This window comes from Gordionus sp. m RMFG-2023, chromosome 2 (assembly GCF_954871325.1).
Source record: "Gordionus sp. m RMFG-2023 chromosome 2, tfGorSpeb1-WG-v2, whole genome shotgun sequence".
NCBI classification, from domain to species: Eukaryota; Metazoa; Nematomorpha; class Gordioida; order Chordodea; family Parachordodidae; genus Gordionus; species Gordionus sp. m RMFG-2023.
Genome location: NC_088776.1, coordinates 55,525,390 through 55,550,366, shown reverse-complemented (window position 1 = coordinate 55,550,366; position 24,977 = coordinate 55,525,390). Strand labels below are relative to the sequence as shown.

The 24,977-nt window shown below is 28.6% G+C and overlaps 1 protein-coding gene across 6 annotated transcripts; it reads left to right on the top strand.

Moving 5' to 3' along the window:
• Nucleotides 1–969: 969 nt before the first annotated feature.
• On the top strand, nt 970–24,278 carry LOC135925119 (uncharacterized). Of its 6 annotated transcripts, none has more exons than XM_065460306.1 (14): nt 970–1,152; nt 1,238–2,298; nt 6,148–6,337; nt 7,559–7,735; nt 11,806–12,021; nt 12,160–12,433; nt 12,882–13,249; nt 15,951–16,177; nt 18,810–18,927; nt 19,144–19,621; nt 19,988–20,106; nt 20,394–21,404; nt 22,633–23,384; nt 23,601–24,278. In XM_065460306.1, exons 2-14 carry the CDS (start codon nt 1,711–1,713, stop codon nt 23,688–23,690), a joined length of 4,608 nt encoding a protein of 1,535 aa, XP_065316378.1. In that variant the 5' UTR covers nt 970–1,152; nt 1,238–1,710; the 3' UTR covers nt 23,691–24,278. The 6 variants fall into 6 exon arrangements, 4 of the variants coding, with proteins under 4 accessions (XP_065316378.1, XP_065316379.1, XP_065316381.1 ...); XM_065460308.1 differs by lacking the exon at nt 970–1,152 and having other exon boundaries at nt 1,948–2,088; nt 2,132–2,298; XM_065460307.1 differs by having other exon boundaries at nt 970–2,298; nt 7,562–7,735.
• Nucleotides 24,279–24,977: the final 699 nt, after the last annotated feature.

Sequence of the window (24,977 nt, the reverse complement as noted above, 5' to 3'; positions counted from 1 at the left end):
TTTTTTTTTAATCTCCTCGTTCCATTTATAGAGAAGATTGAAATTTTTTTAAAATATTTTGCAATTATTTTTTATTTAAATTTCTTTTTATTTTTCATTTCATATTTTTCTCTTTCACTCGCCTTTATTCTCTATTTTTAAATCCTCACAATTCTTTCCTTCCACTAGGGCAAATAAAATTTGTCTAAAAGTATTTTCGTATTTTTTCTTCTCCTATTTAATATTCTAAGGAAACTCTTTTATTTTATTTTTATTATTGATTTTTTTTTTCCGTAAAATTTTATTTTTTCCAACTTAGTCTTTTAAAAAAAAAATTGGAAATAATTAAATAAAATAGAATAAAAATATAAATGAATAGAAGAAAATAATTTAGTAAATGGAATTGAATATAATAAATATAGAATGTAATGTAGTGTAAAGAAAATAAAAATAAAATTGAAGTGAATTAAAATACCTAAATAAAATACAGAGAAAATAATATAAAATGAAAAGAGGAAAAGAAAAATTCAAAAATATATTTTTTAAAATTAAATTATAATCAATATCAAGACTGGTATTAAAATTTAAAAAAAAAATAAAACCTTTATCAGACAAACACTATTAATGATAAAATAAAATAACCTAAGCGTTAAAAATAAAATATCTAAAAATTAATTCATCTAATACTTAAAAAAATATAAAATTTTATTTTGCCTAACTCTACTCTACTCTAACCATACTTTTACTTATTAAAATTAAATTAAAGAAATAAATGAAAAGAAGATTTAAAAATAAATGGAAATAAAAAGGAAGAAAAAAAAATACCCCAAAAATAAAAAATTGTAATATAAATCAAAAAAAGAAAATTTTTTTTTCTCATTTAAAATCAATATCTAACTTTTTTTTTTGCTTCTCTAAAAACAAAAAACATATTTTATTTTTCTGCCACGTGAATAAATATAAAATATAAATAATAAAAACTTAAAGAATTATTAAAAAAAGAAGGTTCTTTCCTTTCCTTAGAATTATTTTAAGAAATCTTTTCGTGATTTTTTTAAAATTAAATTTATTTCGGAATTTTGTCGCCGTGAACATTTATTGAAAATATTACAGTAGACAGAAGGAATGGAAATTCAACAAGAATGGTTTTATCGCGAATAACAGAGACTTTTGGTAAACATTATATAAATTCTTCTTGGAACCATCTTGATCCAATCCTATCCTTTTTAATTCCCTTTCTTTTTTTTTAATCCTGAAGGTAAACTTAAAAAAAAACGTAAAGATCACATACCCGACATCTCTTTGCAAATCATATTGAGCTTAGGAGAAATCGAATGGTAGTTTTGATAAAATTATAAATATATCCATAAATCGATCGAAAGAAATTTTTAAGAGATATTCCGCTCAATGGGAAAAAAAAATAATAAATATTATACAGAAAATTATGCGTAACGGGATAATTTTTATTCCTTGTAAAAATAAATATATTATCACCACAACATAGTTAAAGCTAACACTTATAAATATGTTATCGATTTATTTAGATTCCCAGGACTTCGATTATGTTTTCCTTTATAAATTCGCATTTTATATTCGCGAACATGGTAAGATAGACTAATCTCCTATTCCAATAACACGATCCCTTATAAAATGTGAAGATCGACTTCTTTTAAACTCTACATATATAATCGTCTAATCTCCTTTAACAATGTAACTTATAAATCAACAAATATGGCCACATCATTCGAAACAGCCTTGAAAGCCCTAACACAGCCCGCTCACCAGCAGAATCCGAATATGAATGACCAGAATCATCATAAACTCCACTTTCCTAAAGTAACCCATAACAGAACAGCTCAAAATTCTCGACCAAATCAACCACCGCAATCTCAATCACATCAAACAACGTATTATAATAAACCTCCTGTAGCGGGCAGCACTGGTAAAGTTATCGTTCGCCCTACCCAGTCTACTCCGTCTGACCAGCAGCTAACCAAATCTACTTTAGGCCAGAAAACCCCATTAGCTATTAATCCCTCAGTTCCTTTGCCCAACATATCCATATGCATCTCTCCCCCACCTGCATCCTCCAATGCTACTAAAGCTCTAGTATCTAATGTCTCTAATATATTTAACTATCCCATTATAACAGATTCCAAAACCAATCAGGTAACTGGTGGGCGATTTGATTTCGACGATGGGGGAACCTATTGTGGTACCTGGGCTGAAGGAAGAGCGGAGGGCTACGGGGTCTGCACCGGACCTAAAGGTATGGGCGAGTTTAGCGGGCTTTGGCGAAATGGATTCGAATCTAGCGGGGTACAAAAATAATCATTTACTGTCCTCTCTTATTTTTAAATTTTTTTAAATTAAAATGGTAATAGTTTAATTTAACGAATAATAGGCGTAGCCAAGATTTTTCTTATAGGTAATTTAGAGAATGCTTTGCCCCGTCCTTCCACCTTTTGACTATCTTTTAAATAATATCGGTTTTACTCTATTTCTTTTCTGCAAGAGGTAAACCCCCACTTCCCACCAGCATCACTATTCTACCGTTTTTTATCTCATTGAAAATTTTTCAAATATCATTCAAATCAAAATGAATGATTTTTAAAATATTCTGAATTAGCTTCGTTAAAATTGTTATAAAAAAAATAATAATGTACATTAGAAATACAATTGTAAAATTAAAAGATAAATTTTTCAAAATTTTTAAAATTATTTTATAAAAATTAATTCATCAAAAAAAAAATTAATCTCCATTTTATCTATTTCCAAATAATATATTTTTATAATTCGAAGCTATTGTAAACATTTTTTAACCACATCTTTAATTTTTCTATGATTATTTAAATTTAAAAGGAATAAATTTTAAATAATTCTGAATTTGCATCGTTAAATTTTTATAAAAAAATAAGATAGGAATATTATAAATTAAACCATAACTAGTATTAATTTTCAAAACTTTTGTAATTATTTTATAAAAATTAATTCATCAATTTTTTTCTTATTATCATTTTTCAAAAATAAAAAATTTTTATATTGAACTTTTTAACTCAGGCCTCATTTATAGCAAACGCGTTATGTTCAAGCGGTTGCGTTATTTAGAAAACCAAGCCAATAAATAGCTATATTTATAAATATCGTAGCTTTATGATGAGAACACTATGATAAAATTTGAACAAAAATTATTAACGTTATGAAGAATCAGCAATGATTTCGATAGAATTAAATAATTCACCCCTTGAACATAACGTCTTTACTAAAAATTCAGCCTTAATGATTTTTCTTGGTTTTAGAACTGAGATTGTATATTATTAATATTTAACCCTTTGAAGATTCCGCTATTTAACTTGAGCATTCTCATTGTCCTTATCAATTAAATGTAATTTTTTTAAATATTATTTATTGAACCTATTGATATCATATAAATATATAACAAATGCAATCACATTTTATAAAAAAGCGTACTCATTATAAAGGTTCAGGGTAGTATTCGATTTTTAAAAACGGCTAACCCAGTATTTTAACCAAAATATATTATATACAAGTCTAGAGATTTCGTTATTAAATCTAAATCCTTCTGCTATCTCCGAGAAACGTCTCCTAGCTTACCTAACATTTTTTGGTCAAAATATTAGCCTACATCGAGCCAACCAGATGTTTAAAAAAAATTTATTTTCCTCGTTCTATTGGATCCCTATATGTGCTTAAATATAATATGTTTAGCAGCCATACCATGTTAACTAATTTGTATAAATTTTAGATAAAACAAATCTTTATTATAAACATTTTTTAAGAAAAATCTCCAAAATAAATCCTGAATTAGTATATATTTTTTTGACTACGAATTAGTTAACGCGACCGGAGGCCAGGAAAAAGCGAGTTTGTGGGCAAAGCCCCCTCAAATTTTTTTAAAACGCCATCCTGTTAGAAGGTGTTTCAGATTAAGTCGGGCCGAATAAATGGTGCCTAATATTCTTAAAATAAGACCAGACCCGAGGGCCGGGCCGTAAGAATTTTATCGAATCAGTTCTAACAGGTCTACGCGTATTTTATCAGATTTTAACGTTTCTCATTTTTTTTGTGTACCGATACTGGCCAAATTATCAACGTTACAAATATGTTGCGGTTAGAATCATCTGACAATATATATGAGTGTTAGCATTTGTATCCCTAATAATATTATATTTATTTTATTTTTTTGCCCCCATCGATGCCATTTGGCATTATCATTTTAACTAGGCATTGTAAAAAATAAAATTGAACTAAATTTTTTATATCTATACTATATAATATAGAATTTATTATCTTGGTAAAAAAAATAGAAAAAACCCAAGGTTTAATCTATTATAAAATTTTCAATTATTTATGCTTTATTTTACATTTTTATCTCTAAATAAATTAACTTTATCTATAAATGTTGCAAACCTAAAAATTTACAAAAATCTCCCCTCTTCCCTCTTTTTTTTTCGCCAATCATCGATCTTTTTTCTTTCTTAAATTCTAATATTTGTTGGTTATTTTACTTAATTTATGGGGTAAATAAGAAAGTGAATCTCAATTTATTTAAAACAAATCATCTCTTCAATTATCCAGAAAATTGGGGGTTTCCTCTTTTCTGGAACATCGGGAATTCGAATTTACTATTAAAAGGGTTTAAAAATTTTTTTTATAAATAAATTATAATTGTAAATGAATTATTATACATAATTTATATGTATTTCACTTCACCATACGACATTTAATATGAATACTCCTTATTTTTATATAACAGGTATCTTATGATTGTTACAAAAGAATTTTCTAAGTTAATGATGTTAAACGGCTCTATTTGGCCTATTTTTAAGAACGTCTAACTCAATATTTTATCCAGAAAAATTTCACGCAAGCGTTTATATATGACCTAAGGGTTTGGACATATATTTGCGAAATCTCGGAGCGTTTACCTTTTAGTAATTTTAAAATTAAACAAAAAAACGTAACGCGTCCCAATTTGTCTCTTTCTTAATATCCGTCTATTCAAAATTTTAAATAAGTTCTAAAAAAAAAGGATTTTTCTTTGAAAATTATATTATCGTCTGCCTTCTTATTTCTTTAATTTCTAAATATTCCTTTTTATAGGATATACAAGTAAGTTATTTATATTACATTTTATATAATAATTACGAAACGAAGAATAAATAAAATATTAAAAAAGCAAAGTTGTTTACGTTTTTTTTTAAAAATGGTTGCTAACGCCAAACGGTAATTTTACCAATTTGCACGAGGCCACATGAAACGCATTATTGGCAACGCTCAATTTGTTTACTCTTTAAGACAATATTTATCTGGATAAAATTGAGTTAGCCATTTTTTAAAAATCGGGTCAAATCAAGCCGTTTAACACTATTGCTTTTATCTCGAAAAGAGTAACTCTTTCTATAACGGAACGTAGGCCTGTAACGAATTATTCGTTATCCGATTCAATAGGTATTTTATGAATACGAATAACGATCTATAAGGAAATATTCCAAATTAGTTTAACAACACTTAATATAAGAGTCATATTTTTTTTTCCCCGTTAAAATAAATAAATATAAAATCTAATAAATAATAAATACCTAATTATAAATTAAATATGTCTAAAATAAAAGCAAGAAAAAAAATAAAATAAATATTTAAAACAGAAAATTTTATAAGATCAAAAAATAAAAAAATGAGGAAAATAAATTACTGCATAAATTAAATATATTTTTAAGGCAATCCTGAAGATTTTGCTTATAGTTGGAACAAAGGTTCGACTTTGAACATCTATTGGTCGAAATCTTATGGCTTAGATAATATTTTTCTGGCGAAAGTATTGAGTTAGCTGTTTTTAAAAATCGGCTTGCTTTTATCTCGAAAAGAGTAACTCTTTCTATAACGGAACGTAGGCCTGTATCGAATTATTCGTTATCCGATTCAATAGGTATTTTATGAATACGAATAACAATCTATTCAGAAATATTCGAAATTATTAGTATATTCATCAATATGTTGGGCCTAGTTTGGGAGCGTGATAATGAGCACTTTTCAATAAAAAATTTTTTTTTTAAAACTATACCAGTCATATTTTTTAAAATTTTGTTTAATCCCTTGGTTTGCATATATTTCCATCTATTTATCTACTATTTTGAAAAAAAAAAGATTTATACGTGGCCAAATGGATATACCTACAGGGGGGAATGGACTATGGGAAAACGGCATGGGACCGGAGTAGAACAGCGTACCAGGTGGACATACGCTGGCCAATGGACATTGGGGTTAAAAGGACCTTTCGGTGTTAGGTCGGCAATAGATTTAGACCATTCCACGCTACCACCTTCATCCTTAGATAGTAGATATAACCTATATTTTCTTTCTTTCGGCACATTTTTTGGATCGAAATTTTTTCTTCTTCTTCTACTATAGACCATTGTAAATTTCCTATAAGTTAATAAGATATTACACATATTGCCTGCTACAGCCGGTAACATAATATAAAGGATAGTTTTTAAATGTGGCTCAGAGATAAATCAGGATCCAAAGTCAGAGTTAGGGCAATTTTTGGTCAGTTAAGCAGTGGATTTTTTTTTCTTGATCATATGTTTGCTTATGGATATATATATATTTAATTTTTTGATCGCGCTAATTACCAATACCTAAGGTTAGGGTAAAGAAAGAGAAAACTCTTATTGGCCACTAGGGTTAAGATAAAAGGGTATATAATTTCATAATACATATGGGTTATCCATTTCCAACTAGGGTTATACATGGTTTTCAAAAAAAAGTGGCGTTTTAAAATCTTTATAACTCTAAAATGCGTGATTAGTTACTATCCTTCATTTTTTAACAATTCGATTGAGTTTATACATGAAATGGAACCCCTAGAAAGATCCAAGCGGGCCCGGTTATTTTCAAGTCAGACCTGTAAATTAGAATGTATATTCCTCTATAGAACTTTAATAAATCTTTTCTTAAACTCATTATACAATCAAATTTAAAAAGTCACAAATGAGGAAACTGATTATATTTTTTTATTATTGAGCTAGAAATAATACTTTTAGAAATAAAAAAGAAAATCATTGATTTCTATAGATTTTTTTTTTAAAATGAAGAATTTATCGGAAATGCTCTACAGGATTTGATTTTTGATAAAAATTTGCCTAAAATTCTATATTTATTTTGTAGAATTATTCGGTTTGCTCCACTAAATTAGTTACGAATTTAGTATACTTAGCGTAAGAGTCCAAGTCCAAGTTGCACAATTGATATTAGCAACTAATTTTCGGGAACAAAAATTTTTGGAATCATATGTTATTCGTGTAATATTTTTTTAAACGAACTCATTTGAATTATGTGGATTTGATTTTAGATGTTTTGGACATATGAATAAATTAGTTCACTTAAATTCGTAACTAAATTAGTCGAGGCTAGAAATCTTTTAGTGATTATTATGCATAAAATACTCTTTCATGATATAATGACAATTTTTAAAAGATATTTTGCTCAAAGATATTGGAAGATTTTTTTATTATATGTATAATTTTTTATAATCGAAAAAAAAACAACACTTGAGAAGGAGAAGGGCTGAAAAGTAATGAGGGAAAGGAAGATATAGAAGGGAAGAATGGAAAGAATGAAATAATGATGGCCATAAGCGCAACTGAACAAATGCCATCGGCTGCAAAATACGAAGGCACTTGGGCCAACGGATTGCAAGACGGATACGGCTCAGAAACGTACGGAGACGGAAGTAAAATTCTAAAAAAAAATTTTAAAGTGTTTTATGCATTTTGCCCATTAATTATCATGATTTTATTACGTATATTCAGGGCTATAAACTACCAGACAATATTATTGGGCCTTTCTATAATAAATCTATTCCACTCTCTCGCACTTTCAATTCCAGGTTACTGGCCAATAAATTTTCCTTTAAATCATTCTCCCTAGAATTTAAAATATAAAAAAATTAATAATTTTTAAAAATATAGATATTGTAATTATGACAAGCTGCTCGGCTTATTTTCGATATAACGCGTTTATACCTTGGGGAAATCACAAGGGTGGCAAGATCCGTGTATTTAAAAAAAATATATAAGTCTAAATTTCAATACCCATTTCCTTCCCTATTTTTTGCGGCCTTAATTACCCGCCATTTTGTAGTAATTTAATTACTTTAAAAAATAAATAAGGTTCACTTAACATTAGATATGAATTATTATAATTAAATAATAAATTTTAATAAGGAGTACAGTTGGGTAATTGCTATATTTTTTTATAGTGGTTTTAGTCATTTTATCAGTTTTAGCGGTTAAAGAAAACCTAGTTTTATTTTTGGCCGAAAACTATCAGCTGAATTTCGGGTTTTATTTGTAAATATGGCCCAACGCTTAGAAAGTGGGGAAAAAAATTAACTCATGGCTCAAACGCCTGTAGATTGGGCACTAGGAGCCATTTTTAGTATGGAGAGGAAAGGAACGGAAAAAATCTTTATAAATGAAACAGAGAATGAAAGAAATGGAAAAAAAATAAAAGTAAATAAAGGTCACAACACAATATCTATTTAAATAAAATAATCACTTTTTTTAATCATTTTTACGAAAAAAATTTGATAATAAAAATCATATCATAACTATAAAATGAAACAATGTTGGTTATTATATATTGAGGAGAACATATGCTATTTCATAATTTTTCATAAAACTATATATTTATTTTTTAAAAAAAGAATTTAATTAATTCCTTTATCTAATTGATTTTTATGTTATTTTATCCAATATATATTTATTTATTTTTCCAATATTCAACACAATTTAAAATACAAAAATTATTTAACAAAATTGAATTAATTTTTTTTTCTTCTTGATATCAAAATTTTCTTAGAGAAATTGCAAGGAAATAAAAAATAAAAGTGATAAGTGCCAAATGCTCTTAATTTTTTCGATTTCCTGCCGATTAAACTAAAAATAATAAAAATAAAATTCTATTAGATTAATAAAAAATAATGATAGGTCTAAAAAAACGTCTAATCAGTTCTCCAATTCTTTGAAAATTATATTTAGCTTCATATTTCGAAAAAATAAGCCAAAAAAGTGTTTATTTTTTGTATTCCTAAGAGCTATATCATACTTGAATATGTCTTAGAAAATCCAGGATTTTAGCAAATCTGATATTGGCAAATTCATTTTTTTAAAATTTTGAAAAACTATGCCAGAAATGTATCCTAGTATGTATAGAGTTCCTATTATCCTGTTAATATCATATAATTGTGCCTTGAACTTATAAACTACCTTTAATTTATATAAAAAAAAATTTTCATATCGATTTTTCATATATAAATTAAAAAAGAATGCGCCCAAAAATTCTTAGCACAATTATTTAAAATTTGCAGAGATACGATTACTTTGCACCATGTTGGAATAAATTTTCGTCAAAAATAAGGTTTTACGGCTTGATTTTAGCCGATTTTTAAAAACGGCTAACGCAATATTTTACCCAATATTATGGAAGCATGAAAATTTTGCTCATAGAAGGAACAAGGGTTTAGACAATATATTATCGATCTCGAGGCTTAGACAATATTTTTCTGCCTAAAATATTGAGTTAGCCGTTTTGAAAAATCGGCTCAAAACGAGCCGTTTAACAACACTAGCTTGGGTACATAGACGTAGACAAAATTTTGCAAAGGTTGGAGGGGGCGGGGCACTATTAGATAAATTTTTTCCTCATGAATTTTATCGAAGATCTTTAGCCACTTATTGTAGGCCTTTGGCTATATTAGATTTTTATAAAATTAATTTTGGGTTTTCACTTTTTTTAAAATTAAAAAAAAGTTATTAACATTTATTAATTTTTCTTTCAAACTTCCTTATAATGAGGCGGATGGGGAGGGGGGGGGGTGTAGGGGGGAAATTTTTATTAGTTTAAAACAATATTTACGAGAACAGGCAAATTTGCGATGGGGGAATCCCCCCTTCCCCCCATTGATTATGCGCCTGCTTGGTAATATTTTTATCAGAGACCTGCAGAGGTACCATTTGTACTGCCTGGTCCGATTTTTTTTTTTTGTATTTTCCCCGGCCCGGATTTTTTTAAAAATATATTATATTTGTTTTTGATTTTTATTGCTAGTAATAGCGATTTCAAATATTTGGGTTATACGACCCATCACGGATATTTTATTTAAAAATTTTTTAGGCCCGGCCCGGGTAGGTCTCTGATTTTTATTGCTAAAATAGAGTTAGTCATTTTTAAAAATCGGCCCAAAACGAGCCACTTAACAACACTAAGCGTGAGCTATAAATTAGAGACCTACAGGCCAGGTTCTAAGCCCTAAAAATTTTTCTAAAAAAAAATACCCGCACCGTGTATGTATTTTTTTAAAACCAAATATTTTAAATAGCCATTAGCTATAAAAATTAAAAATAAATATAATATATTTAAAAAGAATCTGGGCCGGGTGGAATAAAATTTTTGAAAAAAAATAATCCAGGCCGGGTCGGGCCGTGTAAATGGCACCTCGCCGCAGCTCTTCTATAAATAATTTAAAATTTGACAAAAACACGGGTCTACGACATATATACGTTAGCATTAATGTGTTTCTTTCTGTCAATGTGCTATTTAACTTTATATAAATTTTAGCGCAAGTTTTAGAATCGTTGGAAATCTATTCAAAAGCGAGTTTAGAATACATACCACTCTGTGAATTTTAAAATATTTTGCCTTGCATAATTTTTTAAAAAAATCTATGGAAAAATGAAAAGATATTAAATTCAAAAGTTCTCGAAATTAAAAAAATACAGAGTAGGTTCAATAAACATACTGGAAAACATTTCCGGTAAAATCTTTTTTTAAAAAGAAGCTCAAAAAATATTTTAATATAAAAAGTAGAAAATTAAAAACCAAAAATATTTTTTTTGGTTCCCGTTCTAAATCGCTAAAACAAAAATCGCTAAAAATTGGGAACCTGGCTTATATCTTCTAGAAAATCTTTAAGATACTTGTTATTTAAATTTTCAATTTAAATACAAGTGTTTAGTCCCCTAGTATCTATTAATATTAATTTCAAATTTACTTTAAAAATTTTCTAGGAGATATAAGCCAGGTTCCCAATTTTTAGTGATTTAGAACTTATCCCTTTTTTTTAATATTCCACTAATCGGCTTTAATCTCCCTAATAATATTTAGGGCAAAAAATCTACCTAATGGTGCACCCCTCCTAACATTAAAGCGGAATCCTGGCCATCCCTATGTTAAGTAATAAAATAGTCAGTGTTATAACGAAAATTTAAAAAAAAATACAAATAGATTATAAATTTAAAAGTCGTTAAAGTTCGCTTATAATTTGCGTGATTTAATTATTTTTTGGAAATATATGATGTGATAAGAATTTAGATTTGTTGAAAATACACAATAAAAGATGTATTAGACTTATAATAACAGCATGGTCATGCTCATTGTCATTATAGTCTCCATTATATATAATATATATTCTAATTAATTATCAATTTGCCTACTTTTTTTGACAGCTTTTTATGCCGTCATTTACCCGAAATTCATAGTTAGAAGGGGAGGGGGGAGTATATAAAATATTCTCTATTTTTTGTATTCTTCGCTATTTACCCTAAATATAAATTAAGGGTTAGACAATCTGCAGTTTACTTCTCTGCCTTTATAAGTAATAAAATCATTGTACTATTAATAATCATTTTTTGCGAGTTTAAAAAAAATGGTGATTATTATATATTAATTATATTAAAAACGCTGAAACTTTAAAAAAAATATAAGTTTGGTTAACGGGCTCCATTTATTTAAAATCGCTAGGTACATATCATGGTCAGTTTCTACGTGGTGTTCGTAATGGTTATGGAGTGCGGAAGAGTGTACCTTATTTTATGGCAGCTCGTCAGACTATTAAGACTGGTCAAGCAGAGGTTAGGGGAGGGTTCGTTCTCAAAGCCGATATTTGGGGATTGGGAGCATCTATCCAATTGTCTACCACTACTGCTCAACAAGTCCCGGTTGGCGATGAAACAAAAGGTTCTATCTATATTTAATTTCAAACTTTATATTAATTCTTAGCATGACCCTAATCAAAATGGAGCCTAAATTAGACTAGTTGCTACATTTAATGATCTGTCACATCTGCCTACGTATATACATAAATATTATTCACAGGCTCAACGTCAACAGCTACTACTAGTGGTGTAGGAGTTAGCCTGAGCAACGAGGAAGAGAAAAGGCGAATGGCTCATAGGAAGAACAAGCTAGGAGACCTACTTGGTATTCAAAATCCTAATTACCAAGCTAAGAAAAAAGGTGAAGCTTTAAAAGGTGGGAAACATGACACAACAACCTCTGCACATCAATCCCCTTCCCAATCACCAGTCATTAAAAAAGCCCCTTTGTTAGGCGCGGCTAAACGGCTACTCAAAGATAGCCATAACCAAATGTAAATATATAATAAATATGTATTTATTATGTCATAGGATATTAAATAATTGTCATTGAATCAATGACTTGGGTCAATAAGTAGTCAGTCTATCCTATCCAATACCCTGAGCAATAACAAATTTAAGATTTTAAATATTTGAACAAAGATAATTTTATATGTTTTCAAGCAAAAAAGATTTGCTTAATATCCATGGGTATTATAAGGGGTCAATGAGTCAACTCCCTACTAGGCCTAAAGGAAGAAAGAAAGAAAGAAAGAAAGAAAGAAAGAAAGAGGAAGGGGGAAGGGGGCATCACTAGACTTTCAGTTTATCAGGGTTCAATGATTGCTCAAAATCTAAAAAAATAAACCAAATTTTTTAAAAAACATTTTTTACTTCAAGGTGTGTATTTAATATTTTTTCAGCGTTATTTGATTGAATACTTTCTACATTACATGATAATAGAAAAAGCCTGGACAGTCCTCATTACGAGATAACGGGCCATGCGGCTAAAAGTCACTCACGTCAATCATTGAGTAGCAGATGTCGATCGCAACTTTCCAACATATTTAGTGACCGCCAATCTTCCTCCTCATTTGAGGAAACGGGTGCAAGTCGCGGTACCTCCTTGGATAGACCCCATATCGCTAATAATAACAGTAACCTTAATTCAAATAAGTTGGCGTCTGCAGCTGATCCTCAAGGCGGTAAATTATCAAATTTTCTCAAAATGGGTTTGAGCAAGAAAAATCTCTTGACCAAGATGAATGAATCTATTGATAGTAGCTCTTATAGTGTCGGTTCCGCTCCGCCTACCTACAATCCTAATGCAGGTTTTATTTTTTTTGACCCATTTTTTTAAATTGAAACACGAACATATTATTATATATGTTAGCCTCAATGTGTTCTTTCCGACTATGTGAATTTTAAATCATTTTTTAAGCACTTTTTTAAAATTATCGGAAATATACGCAATCATGTTTGGAATACCTATCTTATGAATTGTAGACAAATTTGCTGCTAACCTTTGAGTCATTTAGAATTTATATGAAAAATATATGTAAATATTACTACTATGAATTATATTATGTTTAAAAGTTCATGGAAAGATTGTCTGTATAGGATAGGTAGTATTCCAAACACATTTTCGATTAAATCAGATTTTAAAATTTTTTAAAACGCGCTGCTCAAAAAATGTTTTAAATTTGGAAAAATAACACATTGACGTTAACATATGTATTCAATGTAAATATATATTATTAGCTCTGAAAAATAAACAAAAATAAGATTATTTTCAGTTGATTTGATATATATACAGTAAAGACTTGTTCTGCGTACTTACTGGAGAATTTGAACTATCTAGCTATTGAGAGTTTTGATTTTAACCATTTTTTAAATATTTGTTGAAATTAACAGAGAAACGAACAAATTCTCCTGGTAGATCCTAGCCTAAGTTTGAAATCAATCTTACTTTTCTATATTCTAGTTATTGATCCAAGAAAGGTCAGGAATATTTTTCGAAAATCATAACAACTTCTTCAGTTACTTCTATCTTATATTTAGCCTAATATCAAATTTCCCCTCACTAAATTTCACCATTTCTTCATAACTTAATCCCTTACTCCATTTTCAATCTATCAATAATCCTTTTACCTTTTTTTGATAAGATATTCTATCCTATCTTTTTCACGTGTTCCAAACCCTTCAGACGGTTCTCTTTATTGTTCGTAACAAAGGAAGCTTTATATATTTTTTTATAATATGAAATTCACAGGAAAATCTATATGAATAAAATCCCCAAAAATTGACATATTTATTGGGTCAATTAATAAATTAACTCTATAACAGTGTCCACTTCTATGATGACCATACTGAGTGATCACCTGACTTGAACTAAACTTAATCGTACTATTTTTTGTTAAATTATATAAAATTTTCTAATCAAGAATTCACGTATAAGGGTTACTTTATAATTTTAATGTTGGTTTCTCAACAGTATTGACTAATAGGCTTTTTAAGATCTTATAATAAAAATTCTAAAATTTTTTCTGATTACAATGCAAACACTTTATTAATCTCATTCTTTCTATATGAAATATGACTTTTATTTAAAATTAGTTATTATTTATTATTATTATTATAGAATAGAGATTTTAAAGAATTTTTAGTACCTAATTAGAAATGACAATTTTATTTGCATTAATACACATATTTTGTGTTTATTAATACTTGTTATATTATAGTTATATTCATTAGATATTAAAAAAATTAATTTATATAATATAATTATATAGTGAAAATATTATCAAAACTAGAGATAATTAAATTTAAAAAAGGATATAAAAAAAGTAATATGTTTTTTTTAAACTATGTGAGTATTTAAAATTGAAAATAAAATAAAATAAAATTTATCATCAAAATAAAATTATATTAAACTAAAGGGAAAAAAAAATTTAATTAGATGTTTTCGCTAGAAGGCTTTCATTAGTGTTTTCAGCGGTCCGGCCCCGTCCGGTTCAGTCTATTCTCTAAGACAGGATAGTGGACTATTAAGTATGGTGGGACCAGATCATGGGACCGTCGGCTATCTTATATACGCTAAGCACGATTAAAGTTAACTTTTCTACATACGAATTCAAGGCTTTTGTTACACAACTATTAAAATTTTTTCTTTTTGACTCTTTTCCTTTATTTATTGATGCTTATTAAATTAAAGCTTAATAGGACGAAGACCAGGAAGGATCTAGCACTAAGCTTGCTCTCATACATATCAAACATAACTATTGTCATACTTATTATATTAAAAAATTCATATTAAATCAATGAAAAAATATCAAAAAAAAAACCTATGGATTCCAAAACAAATTATATTTGAAATTAAAATTCAAATATCTATTCCCTTGTCCTATAGATAAAAATGAAAGGAAACAAGAAATTTAATATTATATTTATAAAATAATATACAAAAGATATCAATAATTTGTAATTAAGGAGTAGTAGAATACAGCATGAATAATTATATCATCATGAACTTCCTATTTTCATTATATAACATATAAGATATTAGCCTGACTATAGTATAAAAAACAATATGCAATAATGCTAAATCACTAAAAAAAAAATAGGAAATGGAAAAGAAAATGTAAACGATGGATGAGATGAGATAGTAAAAAAATCAATTTTTATATCTCGGAAGGTTCGGATTTTGTTTATCCAATTTTGAACGCGTAAAACTTTGAACCCTATTGATGGAAATTGATAAAATTTGCAAAAAACATTAATGATATATCCCTCTCCCTCTCCCAATCTTTAATATTTTATAAGTTCAATTAGATACATAACAAAGATATAGCCATTTAAAAAAATACATTTTTAGCTTAAGTTTATAAATTTCCCATTTCTGATTATGATAAAGTCACGCCACTAGCCGGACCGAACTAAAACAGTTTACGCCGAAAAAAAAAATTATTTTACAGGACAGAACTATATCACATTGCATTTATATGATATTGTACCATCTATTCTTACCTAAAGCAAACTTCAGCGACGTTTTAGACTTAGACACCCACGTGGAGGCGAACGTTACCGAAATCTACACTGGCCAATGGAAAGATGATAAGAGATGCGGGTTCGGGGTGGCCGAAAGATCGGACGGCCTTAGGTACGAAGGAGAGTGGGACGAAAATTACAAAAACGGATTCGGAATAACATATCTACCCGATGGAACCATGTTGCCAGGAAAATATAGGAATAACATTCTAGTTCATTTTATTTATATATGTGATGTCCTTTTATTTTATTTATTTTTAAATAGTTGATGCATTTTAAATGGGTTCTTAAATAAAAATCTTACCATTTTTGTTCTAATAACTAGTCCTTAAAATGAAACTATGACCCACTTTTATCTTCTTTCTTCATTATTACTGCCACCTCATATTGTGTTCCACGAAAACTCGGAACTAAGAATTGCACCTTATATTTTTTTAATTCCTCGGGTAGCTATTTAGCTATGCTTTCCCAGATATTGCAAACATTTTCATTCCTTATTTTAAGATCCTTTCCCCCTCATTCTTCTCTGATTTGAAACTTTCTCTCTTCTAGAGACTTGTTTATTAGCTATTTGCCACCCTAGGCGTCGACTTCATATAGGCCGCAGCCCCTCCCGTTCTCACATATAAATTTATATGAATCGCCGTCTCTGTTTGCCAATAGAGATTTATATTGTAGCGATTTCAGGATTCATTTATATTTTTTATAAACTACTACATTGAAATCTTACAAAATTTATTTATAGTGATGTGTTTCCGATACTAATAGAAATATCTAAAAAAGATATAAAAAATAACATAAGCATAGCAATATTTGAGTTAAGTCTCAATATTTTAGCCTGAAAAATATAGCCTAAGCCTTGAGATTTCGTTAAAAGATGCCCTAACCTTGTTTCCTTCTACAAGCAAAATCTTCAGGCTTGAGTTATATTATTCTGGATGAAATATTGAGTTAGCCGTTTTTAATAATCGGCTCAAAACGAGCCGTTTAACAACACTACTTGCAACCTAGCTACTAACTAAGCATCTAGCTAGTTAATAAACCAAAGCTTTTTTTGCACATCTAGTAACATTAGAGTTAGGGCAGGTCCTATCCAAAAGGTAGATATATTTTTTATTAAAATATGTATCGCAAATAAATATAAAAGTATCTTATTACAAATTTCAAAATAATACAAATTAGATACTTGTAACTTTTGTTAAATAAGAGTAGAAAATATTTTTGTTAAAAAAAATGTATATGATAATTTTTATATTAAAGTGGAATACTCAAAGATAAAATTATATTTTATATAATTTATTTTCAAGGAACATAAATATTTATAAAGCTCATTTTATTCATGATTAGCTTGATTACAGTGGAGATCAAGATACGCTCTTCAACTCGTGATTCACAAAGAATCAATATCATTTCGTTTGTTCCACTCAATTGTAATCAATGAGTTATGGACCGAACAATATGAATAGATATATGTATGAATTAACATGTACGTCTAGAAAAATACGATATGTATGTTGATTATTTTAAGGAGCTGGAGAAATAAATGACATAAAATTCTGTGGTTTATCCTTTCAATGGAAGTTCTAAGATTTTTTAAATCATCTGGATTTAAAATAAAAATACCCACGATTTATATATTACAATCAACATCTAAACACCCCAAAATTCCTTTTTTTAAATATCCATTATACTATATCCAAAGGGAAATTTGTTAAAATTTTATTCCTCTAATATAAAATAAGATGATTATTATTTGAGATATTTTATGATTTAGAAAATATTTCAAATTATATATTTGTAGAAGCGGTAAATTAAATTAGTTAGGATTGGAAAAACAGGCTAATATTTTGTGGGGTAAAAATATCTTTAGAATAAAGGATATATATGTACAATTAATCATAAAATTGATTCTAATTGATAAAAGTTTGTATTTCAAAATACAAAAATAATAATGAATATAAATTTTAAAACATAAAAATCAGGAAGAAATAAAATATAACAATATTGGTGCAAGAAAACACGAAAAAAAATTGAATATTGGAAATATATTAGATACAGATATATGTCTCGTTTAAAATGTCAAAAAATTTAAAGTACAAGATACAAAAAATCTAATATATTTAAGGTATAAATATGCGCAGTATTGCCCAACTCTGTTGTGCCAAATATATTTTGCATCCATTATATCCATATCTAAAAGTATGAAAATTTTGGACGTGGGGCACTTGCCTCTTTTAGAAGTCTATAGGGAAAAGGCCTTCATTGCTAACCGGTGATCTTAAAGAATACTTATATCTGATCCAGAATACTAGCTTGGAAATTTGCAGATCAAATTTTTTTATCAATTCATGATTCTACGCAGTTTTCATATAAATTTTTTTTTTTAAATATTAATATCTCGTATTTATTTTATATAGTTTTTAAATTTTATTATAATATAGTTTTCGTATATGTTATATAACTTTTAATGCAAATTTTTTTAATATATATATATATATATATATATTTTTTAAATAAATAAAAGTTTTAAATATTTTGTAACAATAGGAATTTTTAAATCACATTGACGATTTTTTGACTATTTTTTGATGATAGATTCTAATAATAATTGAGCATCATAATTAGAATCATCATTGAACTTAGTTTTAAATTATTCAAATTATGTGTCTCTCAAAGAACCACATTACTATGCAAATTTATAAGAAAATAAAATTAGTGGTGAAATCATTAAATGAAATTTTTCAAAAGATTTCGTAAGAATAAAAATTAAAGAAATATTTAATCCACATTTGTTAAGGTAGAAAATGTTCATTTTTTGCTTTTTTTTGTTATAAAAAAAAATAGGTATCGACCTACACTGTCCCCTTATCTCAAACTTATTCGGCGAGGGGCGTGGCTACTACCAACCTAAAAAATATTGATTCTTTACTTCAAAGTTCCAAATATAAGAGTATGATGGCGGGTAAAAAGTATTTTTATAATAAATATCTCAATATTCTTTTGAACTTAAAACTACTATTCGATGTAAAGTATTTTTTTTGAGTACTGTTTGTTTTTATTAATCAAATTGTTGTCTTACGTATTTCGACATAATTTACTTTAAATCACCCCCCCCCCCCTTACACACTTCTTATCTCTATACTTTTATTTTAACCCTTCTCCCTAATAATTGACCAAGAGGATATGAACCAATCCAACTCTTTGTATATGGAGCCTTACAATAGAAGAAACAAACAACAATTAACTAAAAGTTCTGATAAAAAGGCCGCTACGATTGGTGCTAATAAAAAAGGAATAGTTAACCGCATATTGAGTGCCAGTTCTCATTCCCTTCATAGGCTGATCCCTTTATCAGGCAAAGCTCGTTACCGGCCGGATAATTTTGACGTCAACGATGAGTTGATAGCCAGACAAAAGCAAGATTTTCGGGAGCGACAAAGAATAATGGGTTCAAAATCAGGCAAATTGGCTCGTATCAAAAATCGATTAGGATTAAGACTAGAAGAATCTGGAGGAGTACTATTTGGCTCAACCGGTCTTGTACCAGGATTTAGAACTACCAAAAATAAATTGAAAGAGCGGGTAACTAGCTCGGTAGCTCACGCTTTGAGAGCCGCCAATACAGCCAATTCCAAGGCCGAAGTGGCCTGTGTTAGGTTTTCATTTTAAAATATAATGTATTAGAATTCCCAATTTGGGTCGATTTTTAAAAACACCGATTAAGATTTCTGCCTAAAGAATATTATATAAACCTCGAGATTTGGCTAATAGAGGTCCAAACTTTTCTGTCATCTATGAACAAAATCTCCTACCTTACATAATATTCGTGCTTTTTAACAATATTTAAGTATACCTCATTAAATGCGGTTAATAAAGCTCATTAAATAAAATTATTTAAATAAATATTTAAAACATTGAATAGTCAGTTCCCTATAAAAAAAAGAAAAGGACGAAAGAAAAAATAGAGCAGAAATATTTTTTCTTACTTGGAATTAAAAATTTAAAATAATCGTAAAATATAGAAAATACACTGCTCAAGAAAAGGGTAAAGAAGCTCAAGCGTCAGCTATCAAAGCCCAAAATAATTCCGACTTGGCCAGATTGAACGCCAAGAAATACGCGCCGGATTTTCACCAACCTGGTATAAACAATTATTTTTTTTTGGTATTTTTAGGAAACTTTATGAAAATTTTAAGGGCAAAGAAAATAGGAGGAAAAGAAGGGGATAAAGGAAAGGAAATATAAATCTTAAAAAAACGACTCTAGGAAAAGAAAAGGGAAATGGGAAAACGGAGGAAGATATTGGGAATGGAAGAAAAGAAGGTACTAACTAAGGAAGAGATGGAAGGGTAGGTAAAGGTGGTAAAATTAAATCATTCAAGATCAAAACTAATATTTTTTACGACTATAATTATATATATATACAAGGAACTGATTTTCTCAAGAAACAAAAATTAAAACAAGTGGTAAAAAATATTACTTCCAAAACTAATCACAAACAACCTTATGTTAAACTCGAAATAAAGGAACCCGATCTCTCAGAAATAACACCGACGCAGAAGATTGACATTACATCAAATATTGACCAAAAAACCAACAAACCCGTATCGCCTTTTAGTAGAAATGGATTAAGAAGGAGTTTTAATTCATTTATACATCAGAGATCTTTCTCCCTAAAACCAAAACGTTCCCAAATTGATATAACCGATGACAGCGAAACGCCTTTGAAAAAAAAATCTAAAACAGGAATTATAGAGGATAGGGAATTGAGCGAGAAAGCGGTAAAAGAATACCTCAAGAGGGAAAAATACATGAGACTTTCTATCCCGTGTAACCTTACGCTCCCTACAGAAGAAGGAAAAGCAATTTTAGCCAGTCCTGAAACGTTTACAAAAGCTCCCTCACTAACGTTAGACGAGAAAGCGGAAAGAGATCGAAAAATAACTTCCCAAATCATTCCAGAAAAGGAGGATCGGACGAGATTCGGTATTGATGACTACGAACAATATACATCACAACAGGATCAAACTGCTAGCCCTTATCAGCACAGAGGTAACAATAAATTCGCCTCGAATAATATAAATAATTTTAAAAGGATGGCCACATTAACAGGCCGTGCCCAGTTCTTCGACCATTACACGCAATACACTAGCGTCGATTCGTTTTCCCAAGATTCGTCAGAGAGTTTTATAGAACCATCACCTAAATCCGTTAGGGTTAAACAGTTCACGAAAACTCGCAAAAAAACTACACCAAATAAACTCGAAAATTTTACAGTAGATTCTAAGACTTCTGGAGTCTCTTCACGTTTATCTTCCTTCTCTTTCCCATCCTTATTTTCAAATGATTCGCTCAAGGAAATTTATTTCAGTAAGAGACGTCTTAGATCTTTTCGAAAATATTCTAATCAATCAATACCTTTCAAGACACCTTCTTCCAGTAATAATATAACTTGATTTTATTAAAATTAATACATATTAAAATATCAAATTTTATATTTTGAAATGAAAAAATTCGCTGTGATAAATTTTAAACGAAGAAACGAAGGTAAAAGGATGTAAAGGATCCTCGAACATATAGTAATAATTTTCATTGAAAATATCATAGAAAATAGTTTTCATTCCTTCGCACGCCACATAATCCTCTAGACATGATAATTTTAATGTGATCTACTTCTTTTTTTTAGCACTTATCGCCAATTCCAATTCGCGGTATCTTTTTTTTTAACATAAATGATTGTAATAAGAATATTTAACCGAAATATAGCTTTCTGTTATAAGTAAATTATTTCAGATTTTACACAAGATTGCTTATCCCGAATACATCGCCTAGTGTTGTTAAACGGCTCGCTTTACGTTGATATATAAAAACGACGAGCTCAATATTTTAGCCATAAAAAATATGACGCAACTTGAAGATTTTGCAAAGATATCACAAATGTTTGGACATTTATTAGTGAAATTTCGAGGCTTAGGCAATATTCTGGCTAGAATATTGAGTTATCAAGTTTTTAAAAATCGGCTGAAATCGATTGACAACACTAGCATCGCCTAATTAAAATGTCCAAAGATTTATTAGATCTATATTTTGTTTTGTGACAATTAAATTTATTAACAGTTACCTGTTATTCTCTCTCTTTCCGGGACTTGCGATTCCTATGTTTGCAATTGGTCTAAAGTCGTTACAAAAACAAGGATGAATAAAATTGGGCTTAAAGCTTAACCTTGATGTATTCCTTAATTCAAAACTGTGTGAAACATTGAAATTGAATAACATTTTATTTACATTTCCATTTATTCCTTATCTACTTGACCAAACATTCTTCTTTAGGAATCTTATAATGTTTTTTTTTGAACTGCTCTATAATATTCTGTCTACAAAGTTATTACAATTGATTGTCAATATCAAACAACTTTTAAATGTTTTATAGTTTTATCCCAAAATTGTAATGCCATAATTGAATCACTCTAATTATTGCTCTCATAAGGATATTCTCTCTTTTTATATATAGATATGATGTTGATTTTTCCTCTAATCATTTGGCATTTAGTTAACATTAGCAATCTATTAAATAAATTAGAAAGTTAATCCAAATGATAAATTGCATTATAATAAAGAATTATATCTAATAACACTACAGATTTTTTTTTTTAAATTTTAAATTAAGATGTCAAGCAAACATCCAAACTCGAAGCCAGGAGAAGGTTATTAAGCGAGCTACCCTATAGTTATAACTTGAAAACCATTCTGGCCATTAAATCATTTATAATACCTTTCATCTCTTCATCAACTTACCATCCTATTTCTAAAGAGCGGTGGTTTAAACCGGGATCGAATGGGCTCATAAGACGGTCAATACGAGCAATAAAGCCGATTAATAAAAAACCTTTATACTTCGAACCATTCCCTTGCGATACAGTTAATTTCCTAACTGGCAGCCTCCCAAGTTTATACTGCAGCCCTATTTCCAATCAACTCTACATGGTCGGGCACTCTTCCTTCTGGACCCGAGAAAATATTTCAGCTATGAGTCACGCTGTGAGGTTGGATCGGATACATAAAAATCTCTCCATCGAAAACCAATATGGGTTTTTTAGACCCAGGTTTCTGAGAAATCTATTTAGATCCTCGGGCAAATTTAATTCAATCCAGGATAGATCGCTGCATCCTTCATATAGTTTATCATATAGTCGACACTCAATGCCGGCAAACCATATTTTAGATGATTTTCGTCTCTCTCCCATTGGAGTTATTAGAGATAGATTTCCCACCCCAGATAGGAATAGACCCAATATGCCCCTTGTTGGAGAATTAAGGCACGAGGCCGATATTGGGCCCCAACCATGTATCATATCGCGCCCCATTGGGTTCATTCAAGAAATCTTATATGATTTGTCACGCGATATCGATATATTGAGAGTAAATATAAAATATATTTTAGAATTTATATCAAAATTACTCGAAAAAAAAAATTGAATTCATAATTGTTATTAAACTTCTCTAACCCTACTTAAAATGTAATTTTAGCAAAGATTTGTTAAGATACTTACGTAGTAATCGTTATGATAATTAGATATCGAATATACACTTATGATATCTGCTAATTTATTCTTTTAATATTAATATTTTTTAAAGAAGTGGGTATCGAAGCAGAGAATAGCAATCCTACTAGCTATTTTCAATGCTATCATGTTAGCTGTATTTTATCATCTCATATACTATTGAACAGAGATCTATTTATATCTTAAGCAAAATTCCAAACCAAGAGTATAACATAGATTGCGTGTATCTATGTAATCGAGCCTTTTTCTCCCTTAACAATCAAGATCTAGTGCCTTAAACGTCATGTGACTATTAAAACATTGATTCAAACTTAAAAATTATATTTTTATTACTTTCCACACAATTTATTATGACATTTATATGTATAGTGTATTATAAATCAAAAGTCTTCCCTATAGATAAATATTTTGTAACTTTTGCCTGGTCATAACAGCCATTGTTATTATTTTTAAATGAATTGTATCATAGTATTATAGCCAAATTATTATATAACATAACATATTATATTTTTAATAATCACTAAACAATGATTCAAAATTCCCAAATAATGTCAGGTTTCATAAAATTAATTTTTAAAAAAAACATAGTTTTTAAAGTTCTATAATCAAAACCTTTTGAAATAGAAACAAAGATTTTTTTTTTAAAATAAAGACAACATAACCAAGATTGACCAAAATATTATTTTGTCGGAGGTTTTATTAAATATTTTTGTGTTATTGTTGAACTTGTGATATTTCTATAATTTTGAAAAAGGTACTTTCGTATTTAGTCCATTTTTATAAGCTATAATATAAAACATATATATTTTTTTTTCTTCTTCTCTTGTATTTTCAAAAGTTCTGTAAAAAAAAATATTTTTTTCTTATTATATTATAATGCTATTTATTATAGAATGAAGAAAATATAAATTTTGATTTAAAAAAAAAGTCATATTATTAATATTGATCAGTGTTGTTAAACAGCTAGTTTTGAGTCAATTTTAAAAAACGGCTAACGATATTCCAGAATAATACAACTCAAGCCTAAAAATTTTATTTGTAGAAGGAACAAAGGTTTGGACATCTATTAGCTAAATCTTGATTATTAAAAATCTGCTCAAAACGAGCTGTTTAACAATACTAATATTGATTATTACAAAAGCTGTTATTAATTATATTTAACGAGTAGCAGATACACTTTTAGAATTTTAAGTAATATAGGCCAGTTTAGGGAGGGGTAGGGGAATGGTAGGGTGGTAGGATATTTAACATTTTTGCTAGTTTTATATAAGGCAAGTAAAATATATTATATATATATTTTTTTTTAAATAATAAAATTCATCTTAAAATCCAACACACAGTACCAAACTGACACACAAATATATAATATCACTCATTCCATTTCTATAATTGGAGAATTAAATAACTTATTAAGACTTAAAAAAATTATAGATTAAAAAGCTGATTACAA